This window comes from Nomascus leucogenys, chromosome X, assembly GCF_006542625.1.
Source record: "Nomascus leucogenys isolate Asia chromosome X, Asia_NLE_v1, whole genome shotgun sequence".
Classification (NCBI taxonomy): domain Eukaryota; kingdom Metazoa; phylum Chordata; class Mammalia; order Primates; family Hylobatidae; genus Nomascus; species Nomascus leucogenys.
Window position 1 is genome coordinate 94,608,630 of NC_044406.1, and position 14,521 is coordinate 94,623,150.

General features: G+C 39.3%; 1 protein-coding gene across 3 annotated transcripts in view; it reads left to right on the plus strand.

The window, feature by feature from the left end:
* MID2 (midline 2) overlaps positions 1-14,317 on the plus strand; it is a 111,451-nt gene extending 97,134 nt beyond the window's left edge. For all 3 annotated transcript variants that reach the window (XM_030807291.1, XM_003262172.3, XM_030807292.1), the window contains exons 8-10: positions 7,062-7,223; positions 8,798-9,005; positions 9,371-14,317. In XM_030807291.1, the coding sequence (XP_030663151.1) occupies positions 7,062-7,223; positions 8,798-9,005; positions 9,371-9,773 (773 nt within the window). In that variant the 3' untranslated portion in view covers positions 9,774-14,317. The remainder of the gene's footprint in view (positions 1-7,061; positions 7,224-8,797; positions 9,006-9,370) is intronic.
* Positions 14,318-14,521: the final 204 nt, after the last annotated feature.

Genomic DNA, 14,521 nt, shown 5'->3' on the forward strand with positions numbered 1-14,521 from the left:
CGGAGCTGAGTTCGATTCCTGGATATCCTTTTTAACTTTCTGTCTCGTTGATCTGTCTTATGTTGACAGTGGGGTGTTAAAGTCTCCCACTACTATTGTGTGGGAGTCTAAGTCCCTTTGTACGTCTCTAAGGACTTGCTTTATGAATCTGGGTGCTCCTGTATTGGGTGCATATATATTTAGGATAGTTAGCTCTTCTTGTTGAATTGATCCCTTTACCATTATGTAATGGCCTTCTTTGTCTCTTTTGATCTTTGTTGGTTTAAAGTCTGTTTTATCAGAGACTAGGATTGCAACCCCTGCCTTTTTTTGTTTTCCATTTGCTTGGAAGATCTTCCTCCATCCTTTTATTTTGAGCCTATGTGTGTCTGCGCATGTGAGATGGGTTTCCTGAATACAGCACACTGATGGGTCTTGACTCTTTATCCAATTTGCCATTCTGTGTCTTTTAATTGGAGCATTTAGTCCATTTACATTTAAAGTTAATATTGTTATGTGTGAATTTGCTCCTTTCATTATGATGTTAGCTGGTTATTTTGCTCGTTAGTTGATGCAGTTTCTTCCTAGCCTCGATGGTCTTTACAATTTGGCATGATTTTGCAGTGGCTGGTACGAGTTGTTCCTTTCCATGTTTAGTGCTTCCTTCAGGAGCTCTTTTAGGGCAGGCCTAGTGGTGAGAAAATCTCTCAGTGTTTGCTTGTCTGTAAAGGATTTTATTTCTCCTTCACTTATGAAGCTTAGTTTGGCTGGATATGAAATTCTGGGTTGAAAATTCTTTTCTTTAAGAATGTTGAATATTGGCCCCCACTCTCTTCTGGCTTGTAGAGTTTCTGCCGAGAGATCCGCTGTTAGTCTGATGGGCTTCCCTTTGTGGGTAACCCAACCTTTCTCTCTGCCTGCCCTTAACATTTTTTCCTTCATTTCAACTTTGGTGAATCTGACAATTATGTGTCTTGGAGTTGCTCTTCTCGAGGAGTATCTTTTTGGCGTTCTCTGTATTTCGTGAATTTGAATGTTGGCCTTTCTTGCTAGATTGGGGAAGTTCTCCTGGATAATATCCTGCAGAGTGTTTTCCAACTTGGTTCCATTCTCCCCGTCACTTTCAGGTACACCAATCAGACGTAGATTTGGTCTTTTCACATAGACCCATATTTCTTGGAGGCTTTGTTCATTTCTTTTTATTCTTTTTTCTCTAGGCTTCCCTTCTCACTTCATTTCATTTATTTCATCTTCCATCACTGATACCCTTTCTTCCATTTGATTGCATCGGCTCCTGAGGCTTCTGCATTCTTCATGTAGTTCTCAAGGCTTGGCTTTCAGCTCCTTCAGCTCCTTTAAGCACTTCTCTGTATTGGTTATTCTAGTTATACATTCGTCTAATTCTTTTTCAAAGTTTTTAACTTCTCTGCCTTTGGCTTGAATTTCCTCCTGTAGCTTGGAGTAGTTTGACCGTCTGAAGCCTTCTTCTCTCAACTCGTCAATGTCATTCTCTGTCCAGCTTTGTCCCATTGCTGGTGAGGAACTGCGTTCCTTTGGAGGAGGAGAGGCGCTCTGCTTTTTAGAGTTTCCAGTTTTTCTGCTCTGTTTTTTCCCCATCTTTGTGGTTTTATCTACTTTTGGTCTTTGATGATGGTGATGTACAGATGGGTTTTTGGTGTGGATGTCCTTTCTGTTCATTAGTTTTCCTTCTAACAGACAGGACCCTCAGCTGCAGGTCTGTTGGAGTTTGCCAGAGGTCCACTCCAGACCCTGTTTGCCTGGATGTCTGCAGCAGTGGCTGCAGAACAGCAGATTTTCGTGGACTGCGAATGCTGCTGCCTGATCGTTCCTCTGGAAGTTTTGTCTCAGAGGAGTACCTGGCCGTGTGAGGTGTCAGTCTGCCCCTACTGGGGGGTGCCTCCCAGTTAGGCTGCTTGGGGGTCAGGGACCCACTTGAGGAGGCAGTCTGCCTGTTCTCAGATCTCCAGCTGTGTGCTGGGAGAAACACTACTCTCTTCATAGCTGTCAGACAGGGACATTTAAGTCTGCAGAGGTTCCTGCTGTCTTTTTGTTTGTCTGTGCCCTGCCCCCATAGGTGGAGCCTACAGAGGCAGGCAGGCCTCCTTGAACTGTGGTGGGCTCCACCCAGTTCCAGCTTCCTGGCTGCTTTGTTTACCTAATCAATCCTGGGCGATGGCGGGTGCCCCTCCCCCAGCCTCGCTGCCGCCTTGCAGTTTAATCTCAGACTACTCTGCTAGCAATCAGGGAGACTCCTTGGGCGTAGGACCCTCTGAGCCAGATGTGGGATATAATCTCCTGCTGTGCCGTTTTTTAAGCCTGTCGGAAAAGCGCAGTATTAGGGTGGGAGTGACTCGATTTTCCACGTGCCATCTGTCACCCCTTTCTTTGACTAGGAAAGGGAACTCCCTGACCCCTTAGGCTTCCTGAGTGAGGCAATGCCTCACCCTGCTTCGGCTCACATGCGGTGTGCTGCACCCACTGTCCTGCGCCCACTGTCTGGCACTCCCTAGTGAGATGAAACCAGTACCTCAGATGGAAATGCAGAAATCACCCGTCTTCTTCATCACTCATGCTGGGAGCTGTAGACTGGAGCTGTTCCTATTTGGCTATCTTGGCTCCACCCCCCCCAGTACATTTTATCTGGTTAGTTCTGCCACTTCATTTCAGCATGCTAAAATCCTTTGGGATACAGATTCTACCTTCAAATATACTTGCTCACCCTCACAGCCTGCCTTCTATTTCTTCCTCTGGTTATTGATAGAAAATTTTGTTAGAACAAGTACAAGGGCAGAGGCCTGAAGCAAAATTTTGGATGGCAATGAGAAACTATTTTACTAGGAATAAGTATTTTTGAAGATTCAGGATCCCAATCCTACCTGCCAGTCTGGCCTGCCACAGTTGACTGAACCTCCGTTCTGAGAGCTACTTTCCTTTGATGTTTTTTCACATTTTCTTTATCCAGAAACTTCATTCTTCTTGGTGAGGATTATTCCCCCTTCACCTTTTCTTTCAACTTTATTTCCTGATTTTTAACTTTCTTCCCACCTCTTCTAAGATTTGAAATGATCACAACCAGTAATGTTTCAGATTATGCTATGAGGTGAATGAGAATTCCAACAGATATTTGAGTGTGTTTGTCTTCTGATTACTGTATTATCTTTCCTCTGTTTGAGTTTTGTGTTTTGCATTACAAAAGCATTAGCCATAAACTCTGCTTAGCCAGGCAGACCATAACATACTACCAGAAAGACATAACTTCTGTTTCCCTTCCTTTTCATTCTCATGCAAATACTGTCTGCCACATATTTACACTCAGGTTCAGGGATTTCCATATTGTAATTTTTCCCTTTTGAACAAGAGGTATACTTCCACTGACATAATTCAATCATAAGTCCCATCTTGCTAAATCTCAGTAATACCTAAAGGATCATATATTTACCTTTTTAAATTTAGAAATGATTTCAAAATCACAGAAAACTTGCAAGACTAGCACAACGAACACCCATATATTCTTTACCCAAATTCACCTACTGTTAATATTTGTCCCATTTCCTCTAGCATTTGCTAACATTCCCTGTTTTTTTGGAACCATTTTAGAGCAAATTGCATACATCATGGTCTTTCACCTCTGAATTCTTCAGCGTATATTTCCTAAGAATAAGGAAATTCTCTTACATAACCACAGTATAGTTACCAACTTGAAGAAATTTAACGTTGATGCAATACTTTTATCTAAACCACCATTTATATTCCAATTTTTGACATTTGACCAAATAATATTCTTTATGATATATAAAGAACCCAATACTGTCCTTTATAGTTTAGGGTCAGGTATTACATTTAATTGTCATATCTCTTTTGCCATATCTCTTTTAATCCGGAACATTTCTTCAGCCTTTCTTTGTCTTGAACAACATTGACATTTTTAAAAAAGTGTTCTTTTATGTCTTTATTATACTTCATTATACTGTCCCTTATTTTGATTTTTTCTGAAGTTTTCTCATGATTATATTTAGCAGTACAGTTCTTTCTTAGGGTATAATATCTGGAGACACATGATGTCCACTTGCCCTTCACTGATGATGCTAATTTTGATCACCTACTCAAGATGTTGTCTGATTTATTCACTGTAGTTACTACTTTTCCTTTTGCCACTAATAAGCAATCTGTGTGGTATATTTTAAAACCATAAAAATACGCTGCTTCTTCATCAAACCATCTCATCCTCACCCCCACCCTTGTTTTATTATCAGTTGATGATACTTGCCTGAATCAATCATTAATATGATGATTGCAAAATGATGATTTTCCAGTTGAGTATTCCCTCCCACATTTTCAAGTTGGCACTTGGCATTCTACTATAAGCCAGAGTCCCACTCCCCATTTCCTCCCATTTGTTTATATATCAGTATGGGCTGATGAATTATCTTTTTTCAATTGTTAATAATTATTTACTGCCCTTACTTGTGTTGGTGTTCAAAGTGTCAAGATTTAGCCATTGGGAGCCTTTCAAGGTGATTTCTGGGTCCTTATAATATTCCCCCATCATTTTCTTGAGCACTTCCTTACTTTCTGGCATAACAAAATGTTCTAGGCTCATTTTGACCTTATTCTGTGCCAGCCTTGAAATCAGTCATTATTTTCCAAGGAACCCTGGTTTCTTTTAGTGGAACAATATTAGAGACCAAGACCTGAGTGCTAGATATGCTAGATATAAACACAAACATCCATATATGTAAGCATATGCACACATATATAAATAACACATGCATACATACTTTATATATGTGCATATTTATGTGCACATACACAAACATATATATATTTTAGGAATCATGAGTTTACATCAATACCTTAAATTCCAGTCCATCCCGCAGGTTCTTTCCTGCCTTTCTGCATTCTGTATTTGTATGTTCCTTCTTCCACAGTATGAACCCTGGCTCCCAACATCAACACATGTACTCATTTGCTCAATCCCATAATACATCTAAAATAGTTTCTGAATTGCTTTGTCCATGCCACTACAAAAACAAACTGGCTAACAATACTTCAGGATTTGTTTGAGGTTTTCCTCCCACCCCCACCACATTGGTGTAATTATGCTGTTCATCTGAAATGCAGTCGGGTTTGTTTCAGTTTGCCTTCAGTTTTAGTCCCCACTTTTCCCATCTGTATTGATTTATTTTTTTGAATTTGTAAAACATTGTGTTTCCCAAAGAGGATGCTATACAAAAAGGTACATTCAGAGAAATGTAATTTCCTCCCACATCCTTTTAATCCTGTTCCTCCACCCCCTACCCCTTGTGGATAACCAACTTCATGAATTTTTTATTTATCTTTCCTGTTTTTATTGTTGTTGCTTTGTAAATCCAAGCAAATATATGCATGTTTTCTTATTTTTCTTTCTCTCAAAAAAGTGGTGTACTGCATATATTACTACAAATACATATATACTTTTGGAATTTGCTTTTTTCAATTGACAATATTTCCCTGAAATCACTCTATATCAGTTCATAGAGATCTTTTCCTCATTTTTTTTCACAGCTGCATAGTACTTCATTGTGAAGTTTGTCTTTGTATTGTTGGGTGTGTATCTGGAGATTATATGTTTTCCTCTTTGTATTAAAATCTTATGTGCAGCTTGTGATTCATACTGTGTATTGGTAACATAGGCAAGGCCTCAAACATTGCCCCTACCCTTTTAATCCATATTGTCTTTTCATTAGAATCACTGGGCACCTCCACCAATTCTTCCTCATCTTTCTCCAGCATATCTGTTTTCCCTCCATTGTTTCTTTTACTAGTTTTAATTTAGGCTCTTCAACTTCCTCTCAGATTAATCATAAACCCATTGATCAGATCTCTTGCAAAACACTCATGACTTATTATTTTCAATTTTCAACCTCACTAAATTTTGTACTAGAGTTGCATAGAAATGACTGAATTCACTGCTTATTTTCCTTCCCTTTCCCTTTCTACCCTCTAGTAGAACTGTGGCTAAAAAGTGGTGAACTAACTGAAAAGCAGATAACAGTAGAGAGAAGTCTAAATAATCTGCAGACTAGAATGTTGATTTTTCTTTTACCGAAAGCTTGCCAAATATATGTTTTAATTATTTACACTTCCCCTGTTTAAGTTAATATTTGCAGTCTAAAATATATCAAAAGCAGAAGCCTAGTTCTCTGATCCCTTTATCTACTTGGAAGGGAGGAAGATTCCAGATAACAATGTGCTCCTGGACCACTCAACCCAAAATGAACATGGGAATCACATAACAGAATGTGTTGTGTAAGAGTGGGGAGATGATATCTTGCTTTGGTTATCATGTCATCTCTTTGGCTTCCCTATGGTACTGTGGAGACCAGCTAGTTTGGGAAGTAAGGGTGAGGATGGAGTAGGAGAGTGGAATCGTACGCCCTGAGAGCCTCACTACCTTGCAGAGACAAAAGAGCATTGTTGTTCGCCCCCATAAACTGTGAGGTAGTAAAGAGAACACTGGGCTACTATTTTTAAAATACCAGGGTTCTACTCTCAGCACCATCACTGACTATCTGTGGCCTTGGGCAAGTCGCTTTTCTTCTCTCAATCCTAGTTTCCCATTTGTAAAATAAGGGAAATACAGTATCTATGCGTCCCTTTAGCTGAGTTTCTATGTTTCCCTGCTATGCACAGGATTGCTCCATCCATACAAGACCAGACTCAGCTCTCAGAGGAGTGGACGTTTGGAGTAAATATCCAGGGACTCCATAAAAGTGACGATTCTGTGACTCTGTATAGTAGCCATTCCTGTGTTATCTGGGAAAAAAATTGAAATAACCTAACTTTTGCTAGTGGTTCCATTCAATTGCCACAAGCAAGGAGACTGGCCTAAGTCTAGTTCTATGGGAGTAATGAAATAGTGGAATCATAAGCCCTGGTTCATCTCATTACATCTTCTAAGACTCAAAAGAAAACATAATGAATTCACTTTTGAGGGGTGGCTTATGATGAATTTTCAGTGTGTTTTTCATTCTGTCTCTCTTACCTGCTGGTTAATGTCCTTGTCTTTCCCCATTTTACAGGCCTGTATAATTCAGTAGACAGCTGGATGATTGTGCCCAACATTAAACAGAACCATTACACAGTGCACGGACTCCAGAGCGGGACTCGCTACATCTTCATCGTTAAAGCCATAAACCAAGCCGGCAGCCGGAATAGTGAACCTACCCGACTAAAAACAAACAGTACGTTGTGGTGATTTCAAAAGGAAAGATCAATTTTCTTCTCCATGCCAGGGGAGTACACAGCCTGAGCAGGCACCCACAGCAGTGCACGGGGGAGCAGTAGCACTGGGTAGAGGAGCTATACTGTTGTAGTTTGTACTTTGCGCAAGGAGTTTGTTGGTGCCCATGGAATATTTGTGGACCCAGAGATATGCACAAAAAGACTGTTAGCTTGGGAGGATGTTAGTGAAGAGTTTTCTCTGCACTCCACCCCTTATATTTGGGGGACAATTGCATAAAAGAGCATTATTTGTGATAATCTAGTAAAATCCTACTACAGAGAAGTCATATCTGTTAGGAATGCTTTTGACAGCAAATAACAAAAAGTGCAACTAACTTAGCTTAACAAATAGCGTTTGTTAATTGTTTAAATGAATAGTATATATTTTATCTCTCACACATACACATAGGAAGAAGGTAGGCAGTTCAGGGCTAATGCAACTGCTCTGCGATGTCATAAAAGATGCAGGCTCCCTCTCCCTGTGTGCATTGGCTTCTTGCCACATGGCTGCAAGATGGCCACTGCAACTTTCAGATGTCATATTTCCTCTCAAGATAGGAAAGAGGAAAGAGTTGGTACACATAATCGTTATCCCTTTTATCTGGAAAACCAAAACTTTCCTAGAAGTTTCCCCTGCTCTGTCTGACTTCTGCTTCCATCTGCTTCCATGTTCTTAGCCGCCCCTAGCAGTAAGGGAGGCTGGGAGATTGAGTATTTAGCTTTTCCGGCCTCTATAGTGAAAGTGAGTAAGAGCGAAAAAGTTGAGAAAGGATAATGTGTTAGCCAACAGTGTCTGTCACAGAAGCATTCTGTATAATAAATCTCTTGCCATACCCAGCAACTGGTCCCTCAGTAACAATGCTTTTGTCATATGGTTATGAAGAATTATCTGTTGTGAATGATCCTACACAATAAATGTTTTCTCTGATCATTGATGATGCAACAGTCACTCTAACAAAATTGCCTAATTATATGTTATTTACATCCTAATTGTAAGAGGGCAAAAATAATTGTTCAGTTGCTGAGTTCTCAGGGTTTTCTGGTTCTGCCATCAAGCAGCAATTACCTCATCAATTCCCCTCACCTCAGACATCATAACACTCTTTCCCTTAAAATCTACCCAAATCCCAAACAACTCACTGAAATTAAGCAAAGCACAAAACATATTTGAGAACATGAAACTTTGAGCACTCCCTTTTACTTTGATAATATATGATGCGGGGGACAGCTTATTAGCTCCTCTTTGCTTGGAATATGACTTCCCACAAGTTGCTTTTAGGAGAGATCCACATTTTTTCCCACAGTGGGAAAATAAATGCCTTTATGAAGGTCGTTTTATGGGAGATTGACCTTTATTCTTATTTTATTGAAAACTCTGTCTTCTTCTTAATAAAATTTAAACAGCAGCCAACTTGCACTGGACCAAGAGTGATCATGATATCGAGCATACCCTGCCAGTGATGATGCTGGTGGAAAAGGTAGAATTTTAAGATACTTCATAGTGCTTTTTCTTTTTTTTCTACTTATTTTTCAGGCCAACCCTTTAAATTGGATCCCAAAATGACTCACAAGAAGTTGAAGATCTCCAATGATGGATTGCAGATGGAGAAGGACGAAAGCTCTCTAAAGAAGAGCCATACCCCGGAGAGGTTTAGTGGCACAGGGTGCTATGGGGCAGCAGGAAATATATTCATTGACAGTGGCTGCCACTATTGGGAGGTGGTCATGGGTTCCTCAACATGGTGAGTGGATCCCATTTTCCTTTTCTCTTCTGTCCTCTGTCATTAGGTTCCTAGGAGATTCAATTCTATAGCACAACCATAATACCAATAAATCAAGGTTAAAAGGTATGTGATGAAAACCACTCCTAGAAAAATTTGCCAGCTTTTTAATAAAATAATGGAAAATATACTGGGCTAGGAGATGGAAACTGCCACATCGCTCTAATTGCTAACTTTTTAAAGCTCTAGTGATATCAGCATTATGCCTCTAAGTGTAAACTAAGGAATAAACATGTATCCTATTTGTTATATATCATATATGGTGTCTTACACAACTCAGATCATTCATAAATGTTTATTTCTCTCTCCTCTCCACTGTCTCACAGGTATGCAATTGGCATTGCCTACAAATCAGCTCCAAAGAATGAATGGATTGGCAAGAATGCCTCCTCATGGGTCTTCTCTCGCTGCAATAGTAACTTCGTGGTGAGACATAACAACAAGGAAATGCTGGTGGATGTGCCCCCACACCTGAAGCGTCTGGGTGTCCTCCTGGATTATGACAACAATATGCTGTCTTTCTATGACCCAGCTAACTCTCTCCATCTTCATACTTTTGATGTGACCTTCATTCTTCCAGTTTGTCCAACATTTACAATCTGGAACAAATCCCTAATGATCCTGTCTGGCTTGCCTGCCCCAGATTTTATTGATTACCCTGAGCGGCAGGAATGCAACTGCAGGCCTCAAGAATCCCCTTATGTTTCTGGGATGAAAACCTGTCATTAAGTTTCAGGAGAGCATATAATTCACCAGCTCTCTAGTTCAGCAGTTCTTCCCCTCCTACACCTAAGTTAGCGTTCAATATATGAGATACAAAATAAAGTTTGTTTGAAGCATCCAAAATAACTAGATATTGCAGATTTAATTTTTGTGCATTAAAGCTTGTATTTGAATTAATATATTGAGTTTTTCAGAACAAATTATCTGAGTAGTCTGTGTTCCAGCCATTGGAGAAAAATTTAGAAAATGCCTCTGTTGTCATTGGAGAATTAAAAATTCCCAATGATTTAAGAATATAAATTATATTGGAAGCAATTAGGGTAATTCTAGTTAAATAATGTGGAAAGATGCCCTGAATAAGGAGCTAGCCAGCCAGAAGGGGGAGTGGTCAGCCTTTCTAGTACTGGCCAGTTTGGCCACATAGAATTTTGAACAGTGTCAAATTATCACATATTATATTTCACTTTTGATGAAAACCTATCATCAAGGGTTTGTTAGGAAACCATGAATGTGTATATGTAATACATAAAGTGAACATATACGTACTTTATATATATTCACTTGTGACGTATGCATATGTATATTCACTTTATATATTACATATACACAAAAAACTTTTTTTTCCAAACACCAACTCAAACTAGAACAAAAAACTTTTTAATTTGCTAATTTGAGTGAGAAATATACTGGAGGGGAAAATAAGTTACACCATCCATTTTTGTCCCCTAAAGGAAACATCAAAATCAGTCAACATTTCTTTCCTCCCTCTATCCATCATTGCCCTCCTCCCTCCTGTCATGCACACATACACATGCAACCATGACATAGATAATGGGAAGAGCTTTATTGGATTAGCAGAGATTTACAGACAAGATTGCGCAAGAGATGCTGTTGCTGGATAGAAAATTGATCAGGTAGAAGTGATGCTACCTACTTGAGGATGGCCATCTGAATTGTTAAAAATTCTGTCATAGACTATTAAAAAAAATTTTACTATTCCCAAGTACATACAGTTATGAGAATTAGGCTTTTAAAAAGTTGCACAGTGAAGGCTCTTTAGGAACCTACTTAATCAGTAAAAATCGAGTATTATTGATGCACCAACTATTCCCATATAAATGTACTTGCATTTTCAGATAAAACACTTCTGAAGTGCTCAAGAATGTCTGAAAACAGTTTGTTTTCTTAAATAGGATAAATAATCATTCCTTTTGCAATCTTGTTTACAGTATTCATTCGCTTAGCCAATCCCCCCATGCAAATGGAGACATAAACTTCATCCCAGTCCTAACCAGTATAGTTGAAGGGAATGGAGCCTTGTCATCTATGATTTTTTTTTTAATTTCCATTGAAGGGATTGGGGATGTCAGAGAACCAGAGCTTTCCCCTTTCCAGGAGCTAAGTTGGCTTCGGAATTCTTCTGGGATTTGTGAAAACATTACTGTTGTAAAATTACGAAGTGGTAGCTGTAACAACGCCCTCAGATTGGAGACTTGAAATGTCAAAACTCACCTCTTCCTTTCCCCTAGTTTGGTGGATGCCCATTTATTAATTCATTCGATAAACTATTAGATGCCAGGTACCAAACTACTGCCATGGGAGTGCACATATTAACAAAATGCTCTACCTGCTGCCAAATGGCTTACTATTCTGTGGAAGAAACAAAGTATATAATCCTCCCCAATAACAGTTATGTATTGTTTGTTCACTTAATGTGGAAAGCAAGACTGATGCAGACACACAAGGAAGGCTCAAAAATATAAATCCAGCAGCAACGTCATCTTTTTTGATTTTAAAGACCATATGTACTTACCGCTAATAAGGAAATGAACAACCTCAGTAAAATTCATCAGTGTTGGTAAATAATTTGCTGTAGTGGAAATCTCATAACCTTTGGATTCAAATGATCCCAGTTTCTGTACCATTTATTAGCATTGTGACCTAGGACAAGTACCTCACTTCTCTGAGCCTGTTTCCTCCTCTGTAAAATAATGTCTACTTCACAAGGCTGTTTCAAAGGTTAAAAAAGATAGCATATGTAAACTGTCTAGCTCAGCGCTTGACATTTCCTAAGTGTGCCATAAATATTAATCTCTTTCCCTACCCCCAGCTCCAATACAGCGTAGCAGTGCTTTAAAATGTATGTCTTTCATTTCTCAGTCACCTTTGTCTCTTCCCTAGGGCGTATCCCCAAATTCTTAAACAAAAAAAAAATGATTTTTTCCCCCTTCATCAAACTTTTCACTGGCTCCCTTAGCACCCAGCAGAAGGTCCCAGCTCCTTACAGAGTCTGGCTTTTCATGTCCCTGTTTGCTTACACAGCTTCATGTTTTGCCACTTTCCCCCTCACACTGATTAAGCCAGCCAAGTTTAACTATTTACACAACTATTTACACAAGTTATTCTCTGGGCCTGCAGCAGAAACATGATTAACAATTTTAATGCCCAGAGTAAACAACATAAATTTTTCTTAAATTAAAGGAATAGTGTGAAAATGCTGTAAGTACAGAAAATGCAACCTCCATCCCAGTAGAACAATTTCCTTTGCCTTGTCCTTGGCTCTCCAAAACTCTTCATTTATTGTGGTGTCTTTTAGATTTTAGTGCCCTGGGACAAAGATCTAAGTTCCCCACCCTACTTTTGACTCTATCCTTGACTACCTTTCCTCACCTCTATCTCTCTCAACCAGACTAACTCTTTATTCCTTAGACTTGATGATGCATCCCTCTTTGGAGATCCAAAGACACCCCAAGCATCCCCCTCTCAGCAATAATCACATTGTATAGCAGTGTTTTTCAAAGCGTGGTCCTCACACCGCCTATGTTAGAATCACCTTTAGTGTTTGTTAAAACAATTGATTTTGGGTTCCCACTCCTGACCTAACCAGAATATCTGAGAACATAGGCAGGAATTTACATTTTTGACAAGCTCCTCATGATTCTGATGCACAGAAAATTTTCATGTATAATCATCTTCCCTACTAGACTGAACACCTTGAGAGGAAGGACTGTGTCTTTTATTGTTGTTATATTTTTAATACCTGGCACAGTGCCTGGAACATTAGCTTGGCTAATGTTTATTGAATGAATGTACGAATGAAAAAATGATTTATGAAAGTTTCCCTCTTGTACTCTTATGTTCATAGTGATGTTTGTTACTTCCTGGGCAGAAAAGCTTGGTTACTACTCCATTTGAGCTGTATTAATTCTATATTGCAGAGGTATCAAGGCTCCTACATAATAAATGATCGTTGTCCTCCTCAAAAACTCTTTGGCAGTTATCTTGGGGAAATGTCTTTGGAGCATATGGCACCATTCTTTTCAGCAACATTTCAGTCTTGTCAAACTTTGTTGTTTGAAGGTGGATTTACATTTTGGTTATAGCCAAAAATCACTCAGAGCTCAGCCTACTTAGTAAAGTGGAGAATTGAACTGGGTTTGGAGTAAGCAATGAAGTTTGACTCTGAAGTCCCAAATTCTGAGCCAAACAGTGAAAAATGACTTCTAACATACAACATGGTGACAAAGTACTCAGTGGGGGTGCTATGGGCCCCAGATATTTACTTCAGTTAACTTGGCTTTTATAGAATCCTGGCAATGCCATGGACCTTAAGAGAAGTAATTGGCTACCTCCAGCTAAACCCAGCTGGACAAAGAGAATAGGACCCGTATTTAACATTTTCAAAGAAGGTGACTCCATAAGCTTTTGTTGTTGTTGCTCTACTCAACCTGTTCTCCACAACTGCTTCTACCAGAAGATTATTTTATGTCTGCAATTTATGCTTGTTTCCACTTTTTATATTGTCTTATTGAAGAAAGCACAAAAATAATCCAAAATAAAGTAAAACCTGTTTTGAGAGGATGAAAGAAATTTTAATGCCACATTGAGGTTCTGGCTACTTGTAAGTAAGAGTAACTGCATCTGGATGTGTTTTTATTATACAATTCTATGTGTATCTTTGGATGCAGTGAAATTCAGATTGCAGCAAAATCACTTATCTGTTCTTTTTGGCTAAAACACTCTAGGTGAATTTTCTAAACTTCCATGGTTTACATATTTATATATGACTACCAAGATGGAGCAATCCACGGATGGACTTTTGAATAAACTCAAATATTTGATACTGCTTCCTCCAAGGAATGGAGAATGTCAGGCAGGTAGGTAAGAACCACTCCTACACTTATTTCTAGCTCCTGAAGCCAACTGCAGCCTTGGAGCCAATGGCTGTATTTGGCTGTGTGTTACAGGTTGGCCAAACTGATTGCCATCAGGTCAGATAAAACTGCCTTTTATGGTGTAGTCTGCCAGCTTCAGACATATGCTGTATTGTTGTTATTGGCTAGACTATTTATTAGACTATTGTTGGACTATTTTTTATCAAATGCTTTACCCCACGCCTGTTTGTATTGGGAGCTCTGGACCAATAGTGTCTCTCCTAGTGACAGAAATATGAGCATCTGTGGATTACACAGCCTCATCCCTCTCTACAATGTTCCAGCCCATCCAAAATGCTATATTATGAATTAAATAAATATATATGTATTCATGAATTCTTGGTTGTCTCTCGCTGGAGTTGAATTGGGGGAGGACTAAAAGGAAGATGGCCGTGGATTCTCCTGGAATTGGGTAAGTGACTAGGGGAAACCAAGGATCATATAATAGTGATCTGGACAGAAAGGACCCAGGGGGTCTGGAGCTCAAAATCCAATCAAGAAGACTTTGATTTCAGGAGCATGATATGGTCAAGAAGACCA